The following is a 13,210-nucleotide window of genomic DNA, read 5'->3' as shown; positions in this document are numbered from 1 at the left end:
GAGGAGTGACTATTTACATTATTTATGTATCTTCTACTTGCTCCAATGTATAATTTTGCTTCCAGGTAATGCATTTGCCAATCTTTACATTAACAATCGTATTAACATATCTGCATAATTTAAGAACTTATCAGGTATTCCATTTTATAGGAAGAGTGTTAATTACATTTAAGACTTCGTTTTTGTGATTATGTCCGGAATAATTTTAAATCAAACTATGCTGGCAAATGAACCAACAACCTAGTGCTGTAAGGTTGCAGCCTGTTGTGTTTGCCCATAACCAAAGTCCTAAATTTAGACCCCTTGTTGGTTCCATAAGCACTTTGCTAGTGGTCATACAGCTGAAGCCAATCTTTCACATGATCAGAAAATCTCCATTTGTGCGTTGCAACTTCTTTCAAAAATCAAAAAATTATATTTCCCTGTCACTTAAAACGATTGTTTATTTTGAGAGTTAACAATGCCTTTGATTCTTCATTTGTTGTGCTTTTTATTTTCATTTGTGTGAAGCATCTTTTGGATTAAGGGCGAAGCTGAAATATAAGAAACTTTCTATGTAATTTTTAGCATCAAATGGGTAAATTTGACATTCCACAAACAAAATTTAGACTCTCTGGGCTAGAAAGATTGCTCATAAGTATTCAGTTGTGACAGAGTAATCACAAGGAATCCAGTTACACCTCATTTTACAAGATGTAACTTTTCTGAGGATTTTCACAGCAATCACTTTAAAAAGTGGGAGTTCACATCAGATGAATGATTTCAAATTGATTTCCATCTGTGAGGAGCCAGGCTACAACAGTATTTCCTGTAGAGAAGCATATGTAGTTCTAAAAGAGCCATGAGCTTCGTTTGTTTGCCATACACTTACAATCTACCAAATAAAAGTAAAGATTTTACGAAGTGGATACATATTATCATTGAGATTATACCTCATACAGACTTCTCTATTTCACGTGTCCCTCTTGTTTTTTATATATTTAGACAGGTTGTTGAAAGAGGCGCTTCCCCCAACACCATTACTTCTTGGCAGTGTCATGTGTAGATATTCTCATTTTATTCACTTTACCAGGTAGAGAAGGTAGACTGGACAGGAGGCACACCATCATATGGTATAACAGCCACTCATCTTAAGTGTTAATAATGATAGTACTGCTTCAAATGGTGGGAGAGTAACATGTAACAAGATTTGAGTGTTTTTATTTACAAGTTCAAACTTGCTTTCAATATTGCATTGAAGTCTTAATAAGCCTTCCAAAAGTGCCTGCAAAGGCCTTCATGTAGATTACATTGTCGCTTCAGAAGATTTAATGGCTTTGTTTTATGTATAAAATCTCCATGTGCTTAAGTTTTGAAAATTCAGTGACTTATAAAGAGGGACTAGGCCGTATTATTTCACCATGAACAGTATAAAAGCGAAGGTCATTGTATAACCTCAGGTTTGATGCCATTTTAATGTGTAATATTTATTATTTGTTATCATGCAAAAAAGGAACATTTTTGGATTAAAACACGGCATGAGGTACGTTTTAAATATTAGTTACTAAATTACGTGTCTTCACCAAAGCCAATCTGCCCATGATTATGTTTTTAACTACAGGATATTTTAATTTAGCACAGTAGTTTCAAGAACATTTAAAATAAAGGAAAACAAAATGTCTGAAGATTTGTTATGTTAAAGAAGTTGTTCAATGTAAGAAGTTGGAGCAGGGGTAGACCATATGGTCTATCGAGCCTACTTTACCATTCTATATGATTATGGTTAATTCTCAGCTTCAACTCCACTTTATCACCCACTCTTCAATCTTTTAATTTCCGGGCAAACCAAAAATTTGCCTAACCCAGTCTTTAAATTTATTCAGTGGTTAAGCATCCATAACCTACAAGGACTAGAGAATTCCAAAGATTCATAAATCTTTGTAGTGTTTTTTTCTCGTCTCAGTCTTAAGTGATTCTAAGATTGAGCACCCAAGTTCTAGATTGCCTAGCCAGGGGGAAACAGCCTGTCACTTTCTCCTCCATGATATCCTTCTGAATCTTGTATGTTTAAATTAGATTACTTGACATTTCTCTAAACAGTCCAGAGAATTTGTGCCCCGTTTACTCACCCTATCACAAAGGACAATCTGCTCAGCCCAAGGACCAATTTAATGAACCTCTACAGCACCACCTCCAAGGTGATCTCATTGAAGCCCTGTACATTTGCACCAAGACTTATTTATTCCTTTATTCCTATCACCTTACAATAAAGCCCAACATGGCAATTTGCTTTCTGAGTTGCTGCTGTATCTCTATGCCAGCTTTATGTTCACTGTACAGGAATACTCAAGTCTATCTGAACAACATATTTTAAAGCTCTTTTCTGAAAAAAAATTCTGACTTTCCATTCTTACGACCAAATTGAAATGTTTCACATCTCTCCATTTTATGCAGCATCTTGTTGCCTGCTCACGCATTTCGCCTGTATCTCTCTGTCCGTCCTGCAGCTTGCCTTTCCATCTAACTTTGTATCGTCAGTGAATGTAGTTACTTTTCTCTCTGTTTGTTCAGCCAAGCCATTGATTTAGATTGTAAATCATTGAGCCCCTGACCTAATCTTTGTGACATTTCGACAGTCACACCTTACAAACTTCAAAATGACCAACTTATGCACGAAGAGGTAGTGCTGTAATATTTGAGTGCATATTGAGATTTTTCTTCCATATGTGAGCAAGACAATAAATTACTGCACATCTAAAAATATCTCTGAATTATGACTCGAGCTGTATTTCCTACCAGTCTTGACTGTGGTTTCTAGCCTGCTTGACTCTCCAATACAAGCTGTGAAATGAGATTGCCATGTCCTTTTCTTCAGCTATATTTACCTCCTGCACAAAAGTTTGAAGAATTCCCAATTTTGCTATCGATTGAAATGGTCTTGAATGTTCAAAATTAGGCTGCATGATATTAAATTCTTGCTGATAAAATACTATAGAGGAATTGCTGTTTGAGATGTATTCAAAGCTGGAAGTTGTACATAATGGCATGGGCACAGAGGAGAAGAAGCAAAAGTCCACTGTTAGGGATGGATACTAATACTCAAGACACTGCAAGTAATGCAGGTGTCATTTATCTGTTTTTCAGTGAGGTGCAGTGTGTACAAGAGGCTGTACCGCACCTGTCACCAAATCTCTGCATTGTGTCAGCTCATAGTATCTGGCCTTTAGCTAAAACGCAGTGGCCGGAAGCCAGTTTTACATTGTGATGATGATCGTTACCCTGGGTGCGTCCAAACACTTGACTGATGCTATGGAAATTCATGGTTGGGCTATGATTCACTGCCTGTTTATGAACTAATGTGACCCATTTGCATTGAGAACATTCAACAATTGCCTGAAACACCAGGCGTCATTATTGACATGGTTTTTTTTTTGCAATCAGGGTACTTCTTAAAGTATCTTTCAAAGAAAGGGTGATTGTTCTTGTACCTACTGATGGTGTATGATCTCTGGCAACAGAATGATGCAAGTGATTGCTCAATCCCTAGCAATGTTTCATTCAGAGTTGTTCACCAGCACCGTCAAAGGTGGTGCCTTCATTATTTATAGAAGAAATAGCATGAAAAATTGGTTCATTGTGGCTTTTCTCCTCTCAATGAGCCAAAGGGCCTTTATCTATTTCTGTAGACCTCTATGACGCTAATTAACTTGCTTATAATTAAATAAGCCTAATATGTGTCAAGGAGATCACGTTACACTGTGGATAGCATACCTTCCTCTGAGCCAGACATTCCAGCCTTGAGTCCCATTGACAGCCAAAGAGGGTGTGTTTATAACACGGCCAAACAGATTGTCAACTTACAAATCTTGTCGACAGACACCAATTACAGGCAGTAGAGTGGGAGAGATATCTAGTCAGCCACATGCTCAAAAGAAAATTGGACTCTTTACCATTATTGTTTGGGACTATAACACACGTAACAGTACATGTTGACACATTAACCTGAACTACATAGAAGCTGAACAGGCTTGGCAGAGTGCAACACATGATCAGCCTGGTATGTAAGAGGTTGCCCCAGTCTCTGTGTTCTTCTCTTGCAGTGTATTCCCTGTCAACCTCATCAGTACTGAATGACTTTGAATGAAATCACTTGCATCATTCTGTTGCCAGAGGCCATACACCATCAGTAGGTACAAGAACAGTAGGTACAAGCCCGCTAATGCTCTATTGTGCCATCATTATATTTATTTGCCCTCTTCACAATTATTGTCACCTGTCCATTATAACATACTGTCTCCAATCCCCAGAATTGACTTCCCTGACTTTAACCCCCCCCCCCCAACAAGCCCTTGACTTTAATTGAACTCCCCCCACCCCCCACCAAAGAACTGACCACGGTCCATCCCCAACTGGGACAGCCAACCCCAAATGATGTGTGAGCAAGGCCTGACTGACTCTGTGCAGCTCCCCAACTGACTTACTATATATCCCAGGCTGGTTGAGCTGGACCTGCAGGTCTCACTGTGGACAACTTTCTAGATTGCAGTGATATAGAACCCCTTTATCTGACAGCACCAATGGGCCCACTGACATCAAATGGTTTGGACAGATACCAGGCACTGTCCTTGACTTATTGGACCCACACCCTCTGACTGAAGGCTACATTTCTTAATTTGCTCAAGGACTATTCCCTTTACACTTTGAGGTAAGACCAGACCGCAACCCTGTGCTTCTCCTCCCAGATTAGAAGCAGAAGTTGAAATATAGATAGTTGTACAATGCTGTATTGAGGCAATGGAACAGTTTCTTCAGGAATATGTAATTGCCCTTTAACTGATTTGGTTGTCTTAGCTATTCAGACAGCAGTTAAGCATCAACCACACTGGTGTGGGTTTGAGTCATTTGGAGGCCAGACCAGGTAGGGATGACAGATATCCTTCTCAAAAGGACATAAGGATTTCTTTTAACATAATGTTTGCACAGTCACTATTAGACTAGCCTTTCATTCCAATTTTTTCGATTCAAATTCCACAATCTGCCTTGGTGGAACTCACATCCCAAGAATATTTGTGCAGTGAGAGATAGTAGGAACTGCACATGCTGGAGAATCTGAAATAACAAGGTGAAGGGTCTAGGCTTGAAAAGTCAGCTTTCCTGCTCCCCTGATGCTGCTTGGCCTGCTCTGTTCATCCAGCTTTACACCTTGTTATCTAATATTTGTGTGGTCTTTAGAATACCAGTCCAGTAACATTAGCACTACACCACTCCTCCACATATCTGTAAATCTTGTTGATAGTTTGTATATTGCTGCCTATTGAAAGCAAAGCCAGAAGTCACACGACAGTAGGTTATAGTCCAGCAGGTTTATTTGAAATCCCAAGCTTTTGGAGCACCTGATGAAGGAGTAGCACTCTGAAAGCTTGTAATTTCAAATAAGCCTGTTGTACTATAACATGGTATCATGTGATTTCTTACTTTGTCCACCCCAGTCCAACACATTATTGAAAGCACCTATGTTTTGCATAGGAAATCACAGTGTGCATTACATACAAGAATTTTCTGTTAAAAAATATTAAAGACCAAACATCACTGTATCACTTGTCAGGCATGATAAAATAACATCAAATTTTACAATATTGAGTCTACTTTTGCATTATAAATCTCACCAGTAATTGCTGTTTCCTGGCTTTAGTTTTGCAAATATCTTTTTAGCTTATTCTAATATTTCTCTTCCATAGTATGCCTGTTACTTCTCTTTTGTTCACCATTTTGAGCATATTAATGGATTTATTTGAATTGAGGATACTCTTATGCAGAACTATTTAGGCAAATGTGCCTGACACCTGAAAAACTCCCTTGGGCAGTCGTAGCAGTGTGGCTTAATTGACAGTAATCTTCATTACTTATCATAGGACTGTAATCTTCAAATCGGATATAAGTTGTGGCTGTTGACAGAACAGAGATAGCTTTGCACTTTGATGTTCCCAGTGGTAGGGGGTAGCATAGTATTATGCAGCAAATGGAATCTTGTGGAAGCCTAGTTTTATTTTCAGTTGATCATCTGACTGATGAAGAACATTGAAGTTCCTTTTAAGATGGTTAATCAGATGAACTTAACTTTAACTGCTTTTGTCACTTTCATGGTCAGTAATTTCAGTGCTGTTCCAGAGGATCTTTTACTTTGGTTCCCCTGAATCTCTATATCTTACCTCAAACTAATTCACAGTCATTCCTCACCTCCATCCTTCTGTATCTGCGTACAATTCCAGTCCCTACCTCAAACTGAAATTCCTGTCCTTGTTTTGATAGCTTGATTCTTCACCTTCAATGTTTGGGCAACTTCTTCCAGTCCTCCCACTTTGTCAAACATCCAGCACCCATTTACCACCTGTTCCTCTGACCTTGGCCACGTCCTTGAACCACTCATGCTTTCAGCCACCTTGACCTAGAAATCTTTCTTAAGCTTTTTCATATCTCTCTTTGCCTTAAAATCCCAATTTTTCTCACATTTCTCTGAAGCCCCAGTTGATGAGTTAGTGCATTCTGATCTGCTTGCAGTCGTGAGTTAGTATAGCGTTCATCCGCAGACTGAACAGAGTCGTGTGTTCCTGTGAGTGTACACTTTCTTTTTGAAAAACGAACTAAAATTAACTCTCACTTAACACAGTTCCTTTTCATTAAGAGGGCATTAACCCCACACTGCTTCCAAACATCATTCTCTCGAATTCTAACCGGGGCAGGGTGGGGGGCACAAACCCATATAAGTTTATGTCTCAGATGTCATTCAGGCCTCAGCAACAGTTTTTCGATCTTTGCTTTCTGTTTTTATTACTTTGAATGCTTATCCCAGTGAAGGAAGCTGCTTACTGCCACCAAACAGTTTAACAAATTCACTACCAGAAAATTAAACACGGCTGCTCATCATCTCATCCACTTCTCATTTGTGCCCTAAAATGTGACTGAATTTTTTTTTCTCACTCAGATGGAATGTTCATATCTTGCATTTAATTTGCTGGCAAGATGGCATTGAAATGCTGTCTTAAATATTTTTACTTCTGTTGACAGGATTCTAGCCAGATTGAATTATTGAAGGAGCTCCTGGACTTACAGAAAGACATGGTAGTGATGCTGCTTTCATTACTGGAAGGTAAATGCAAGGTGCATTCAGTGCATTGGAATGGGATAAGGTAACTTGTATGAAAAAGCAAAACAAGCTAAATCTTCATTCAACTCACTTCAACAAGCCCATCTGCTATCTTGAATTAACGATTCCCTTCATAACCAGATCTTTCGTATAGCTCATCACTAAAGGCAGAATTGGAAATATTGTCCTTCAGTTGTACAGGGCTTTACTTGAAGCTGCACTTGGACCTCAGTATTTAAGGAAGCATACATATCGAAGGTTCGTACAGCAAAGGTTCGCCAGATTACTCCCTGGGATGTGAGGGTTGTCCTATGGTGAGAGGCTGTATAAATTGGGTTTGTGTTCTCTGCAGTTATAAAGAATGAGGTGTGATGTAGTCACAGAGGTCAACAGCACAGGAAGAAGCCCTTTTCCCATCAGTCTGCATCAATCGAAACAAGTACCTACCTATTCTCATCCCATTTTCCAGCATTTGGCCTATAGCCTTGTATGTCTTGAAATAGCTTGTACACTTGCAAATACTTATTAGATGTTATGAGGGTTTCTCCCTTTACCGCCATTACAGACAGTGAGTTCCAGATTCCTGCCACCCTGTGAAGGAGAAGAATGTTTGCTTACCATTTCCCGCACCCGCCTCCCCCCACCCCCCAACCATAACCTCTGCCTCTTAATTTAAATCTGTGCTCCATGGTCATTGACCGTGCTCCATGGTCATTGATCATGCTCCCCCTCAGTCACTGTGCTTCAAGAAAATCAACCCAGGTCTATCCAATCTCACTTTACAACTGAAACTCTCCAGCCCAGGCAACATCCTGGTAAATCTCCTCTGCACCCTGTCCTGTGCAATCACATCCTTTCTGTAACGTGGATTCCAGAACTACACGTAATATTCTAGCTGTGGCCTAAATAACTATAAACTCTATGTCTTGAATAATAAAGGTAAATCTTTAGGTAATCTTAGGTATGTAAAGGTAATATCCCATATGCCTTCTTAACTTGTCCCACTATCTTAAGGGATCGGTGCACATACACACCAAGGTCGGGTCATACTGTTTGTCAGCTATTCCCTTGCCTTGTATGTCCTGCCCAAGTGCATGATCTCACACTTACCCAGATTAAATGATCTTATTGAAACATACAGATTACAAAGGGAGATGATGCTGTCCTTTTGGAAATGACGAATAAGACCTAATTCTGAAACTCTGGCAGCCTATCCCAATTCCCAGTGCCCCAGTTTTTCCAAGTGCAGGAGCAGAGTGGAATGCATTCTGAACTTGGTTAGTTCCATAGTGGAGTAGATGTTTCCTCGATCCTGAAATTTGCATGGAGTTAAACCAGAATCTGAAGAACTTGTAGTTCATAGCCCTCAGAAGAGTTGTGAACGATAGTCTAGATGCAGGAAACTTTTGAAAGCTAACTTCCATAGGAATCCACACTACCCATTCCCAGTGGCGTCTCATATCCTCCGTGCCATCCATTGCACTGTATCCATTTACCCAGTATACATATTGCACAGAATCAGTAAGCCCCATACAAATAATAGCACATGATCTAAGGAAAATGTTATCAATAAAATAATAATTCACCCTGCAAGTGCCTGTTTCAAAAAACTAATAGAAGACTGGGCTGCCAATAAATGTTTAGTAAGGTTTAGCTGAGAACCAAGACTACCATCAATTGTTGAAGCCAAATGACGCAGGGAAATCATTGCTTGATTGACAGCAGTTTCTTTCCTCCGATCTATTTTGTCAATGGCTCAATGTTTATTTACACAAAATTGTGATGATGTGTTCCACCATTACTGCTTCAAAAGTATGGTTGTTTTAAAGAGCTTTGCAAAAGTAGTTCTTTTGAGAATGATATGATTTGGAAATTTTTAAGCCTTTCCACACATGTAGGAGTTGTTACCTCAATCCATTCATAATTTATAATTGTTCAGGAGTGGCCAGAAGCTTCCCGCTTTTGCTCAGTTTCTGATTTCATTCATCCAGCCAGTCCACCTCCAGCCTGCTCTTTTTTCCCTGATATTGCATCTTCTGTTGTTGCCAGCAAGACACTCTCACCCTGTCTTTTACAGTTGTCTACATTCTCCACTTCCGCTTTTTCACATCAACTCATAGTCTATCAGATATCACTTACTGTGAAATTAAACTACACACAGTTCCTTCTTTATGTAGAGTTTGGCAATGCTTTTTAGTGAGTAAAACGTAATCATTATGCTCTATTTGTCATGCTGTATACAATACATTGAAAACTAAAGAGTGGGTAAAGCAACAACAATTTTTTCCTTCAGATTTGGACTGCATATAGGAGCACTTTATTTTTCAACACCATGACATATGTTCTTATTTGTTTCTTTCAGGAAATGTTGTGAATGGCACTATTGCTAAACAAATGGTGGATATGTTGGTGGAGTCCTCTAGTAATGTTGAAATGATCCTCAAGTTTTTTGACATGTTCCTGAAACTGAAGGACATTGTGGCATCTGATGCATTCAAAGATTATGTGACTGATCCCAGAGGGCTTATCTCAAAGAAGGATTTCCATAAGGCCATGGATAGCCAGAAACAATACACACCTTCTGAGATCCAGTTCTTACTGTCATGCTCAGAAGCAGATGAGAATGAGATGATAAACTATGAAGAATTTGCAAACCGATTCCAAGAACCAGCCAAAGATATTGGTTTTAACATAGCTGTGTTACTGACAAACCTATCTGAACATGTGCCTCATGATACAAGGCTGCAAAACTTCTTGGAACTGGCAGAAAGCATCCTCACCTATTTCCAGCCATTCTTAGGCCGAATTGAGATCATGGGTGCCAGTAAGAGAATAGAGCGTATTTACTTTGAGATTAGTGAGGCCAATAAAACTCAGTGGGAGATGCCTCAAGTCAAAGAATCTAAACGACAGTTTATATTTGATGTCGTGAACGAAGGTGGGGAATCTGAAAAGATGGAACTCTTTGTCAACTTCTGTGAGGATACCATCTTTGAAATGCAAATTGCTTCAAAGATCTCTGAAACAGATGAGGGGGAAAAGTCAGAAGATGAAGAAGAGGAGGGGGAGAATGTTGAGGTGATAGAGGCTGAAAAAATCACTTCTCCGGCTGAAACACCATCTGCCTTTGCAGCATTCCTTAGCAGTGTTGTTGACTTTTTTAAAATATTCACCTTCAAGAATATCAGAAAAAAATACCGCAAAATAAAGAAGATGACAATTAAAGAGATGGTGATGGCCCTGGTGACCTTCTTTTGGACTTTGTTCATTGGCATTTTACAATTTATCTATAGCATCTGCAGTGGTTTCTTTATGATAGTATGGAATACTTTGTTTGGAGGTGGTTTAGTTGAAGGGGCCAAACATCTGACAGTCACTGAACTCCTGGCTAGTATGCCTGATCCTACTCAGGATGAAGTTCATGCTGACCTTCCTGACATCAGTAAGACAGAAGTTGAGGAAATGACTGTGCAGTTAGAGTTTGAAGACCAAGCTAAAGAAGAGGAAACATCTGAGAAGCCTGATACAAAGAGAGAAAGTGGCCAGTTAAGGATGAGTTCACCAGAATCCAACCTGGGACTTGGTGACATTGTGGAGTCCACACCTGTCGAACCTCCAACCCCCGAGGGAACGCCACCAAGTTTCAGAAAAGTAAGGGTAAGGACCTTACAATTCTTTCCAGCTTGAAATATCAAGCCAGGCCTCAGATTTAATTCCTCTTTAGCAATACCACATTTAACAGCTTGCACACGTTATCTGTTATCAGTCATTTTCCTTTCCAATTTGAATTCTTTATATTCTTGGTTTCTCTGCCCAAAAGAGGCGGCACAGTGGCCCAGTGGTTAGCACAGTTGTCTCACAGCTTCAGGGACCTGGGCTCAGTTCCACCGTCGGGTGACTATCTGTGTGGAGTTTGCACATTCTCCCTGTGTCTGTGTGGGTTTTCTCCAGGTGCTCTGGTTTCCTCCCACAGTCCAAAAATGTGCAGGCTGGGTGAATTGGCCATGCTAAATTACCCATAGTGTTCAGAGATGTGTAGATTAGGTGGGTGAGAGGGAGATGGGTTTGGCTGGGTGCCAGTGTGGACTTGTTGGGCTGTAGGGATTCTACAAAAAAAAATGCAGTCTGACCTACAACGCAATCTCTTCTATCATGGTAGGGCATTAGTCAGGTCCTAAATTCCCCCCAGCCAGAATGGGACTCAAACTCCATGCTGTTGATACTAATCTGACCCATATTGGCTGTTCAGCTAGCCTAAGATGCAGTTTTACATGCATAGTCTGGAGCTATGGATAGTTAAGGTAAAGGCTCCAATGTTCTTTCCATCACACTGTTGACCAGAAATGGCATCCACTCTTATCATCTCCTATTGATGTATGTTGGAAGAAATTACAAGTTAATATTCAACCTGTTTAGCCACGTTATGAATTCACCTTGATTGCCAAACCCTAGGGTGCAACTGAGGTCGGGAGTTTCTGGCTCAGATGCAGCAACACTGCACCCATGCCGCAAGGCCACCTATTTGAATTGACAATGGACTATGAAGAGAAAAAAACCTTAAACCCAAAAGCAAGTGAGCAAAATATTGAGCCTGTACTTTGTTTCCTCCCCACGTTAGTTAACTCTTATGCCAAAATTCAACCTAAATGGCAGGATATTGAATAAAATATGGGTGCTACCTGGTGGAGTTTGGAAAACTGCAGTGTTCATTTTTCTCTCATAATCACTTGGTGGATTAAGTCTTGACGATTTCATTTTATCTTCCTCGAACTGCTTTTTCATCAGAGGCCATTGTTAAGACTTCTGTCAAGTTTTTATTTCAATACCTAGATCTACAATAAATGTTATTATAGCAATTGCAAAATGCTGTCTTACTTTTTAACAGCAACAGATTGAATCTCAGCTAGAAACCAAGGTAGAAGATCAACTCAAGGCTGAAGCTGAGAAAGCGGAGTGAGTCTTTTTAATATTTTTTAATCTACAGCTTTTTTAAAGGGCAAGGATGTGGAAATGTGACTTCATGTCAGCATAATAAAAATGTTTCTCTTTCTTAACTGTTCAGCTGTTATACATCATTTACAAGTAATGTTGATGAATAGGATGCCAAAATAGTACTCTAGCACTCCCTCTTGGTAACAGTTCCTGCTTTTCACCAACCGTTTCACCAAGAACAGACTCTATTTATTTCCGAGAGTTCTGGTTTTTGCTCAGCTGTGTCAAATAAGTACTGCTTGAGCTTTTCAACTCCCTCTCTCAGCTATATTGAGCTATTACATTTAAGTCTGTAATTGCTCAGGACATTTCCCAGACCTTGACTTGAAAACTTACTGCATACTAATTGCTAGAACCTATCCCTGAGTTCTAACAGCAGAGCAATCCATTTGCTCTTGACTATTCATTTATTTCCCTTACACACAACTAACATCGTTTAGTTGCCTTCCCAGCAGCATGGCAAAAAGCAGGACTACCTACCATGGATGAACACAGCAGACCAAGCAGCATCAGAGGAGCAGGAAGGCTGAAGTTTCAGGCCTAGACCTATCTTCAGAAACATGGAGTCAACTTCTCTTTATCCCATACTCACCGTCTTTTCTATCTGCTTGAAACCTGTGAGGTTGTCTTCAGTGATCCCTGAACTGCCCTGAGTGACTTATTCCATTCCAATACACCACTTATCAATAAAATGACTTTTAATAAAATTTGAATTTTTCCTATAAAAAAACTTCCTAAAAATCCGAACGGTTGAATGTAGGAATCCATCTTTTAAGATTTTCTCCACTTGGATGCATTTCTTTCTCCTAGAGGTATGTGCAAGTTACAACCACTTGAAACCCATTTCTGTTTGTTTGGATTTACTTTTATTTAAAACCAGTACTTTTTAAAGTAAAACTTAATTTTTTTCCACACCATCTGAAGGTCAAACAAATGACTTGTTCAGCAGTTCTAGATAGTGTTACAGAGTGGAGGTTGACCCCCCCCCCCCCCCCCCCCCAAATTAAAACCAAATGACTCAAAGAGAAACACCTCACCCTATAATCTGTAAAACGAGAGTGAAACATGGTGTAACCTGGTTTTTGGGAATTTCTA

At 39.6% G+C, this 13,210-nt stretch overlaps 1 protein-coding gene across 5 annotated transcripts in view; it reads left to right on the top strand.

The window, feature by feature from the left end:
• LOC125447673 (ryanodine receptor 1-like) overlaps positions 1-13,210 on the top strand; it is a 411,721-nt gene that overhangs the window by 362,521 nt on the left and 35,990 nt on the right. For 4 of the 5 annotated variants that reach the window (XM_059641019.1, XM_059641018.1, XM_059641017.1 and 1 more), the window contains 3 exons: positions 7,045-7,126; positions 9,486-10,780; positions 12,009-12,076. In XM_059641019.1, coding sequence (XP_059497002.1) covers positions 7,045-7,126; positions 9,486-10,780; positions 12,009-12,076 — 1,445 coding nt within the window. Of the gene's footprint in view, positions 1-1,492; positions 1,523-7,044; positions 7,127-9,485; positions 10,781-12,008; positions 12,077-13,210 lie in introns of all 5 variants that reach the window. The other variant, XM_059641015.1, reaches the window with a different exon arrangement.

Source organism: Stegostoma tigrinum, chromosome 39 (assembly GCF_030684315.1).
Source record: "Stegostoma tigrinum isolate sSteTig4 chromosome 39, sSteTig4.hap1, whole genome shotgun sequence".
Classification (NCBI taxonomy): domain Eukaryota; kingdom Metazoa; phylum Chordata; class Chondrichthyes; order Orectolobiformes; family Stegostomatidae; genus Stegostoma; species Stegostoma tigrinum.
The sequence above is the reverse complement of the archived record's forward strand: the minus strand, read 5'-3'. Positions and strand labels throughout refer to the sequence as shown.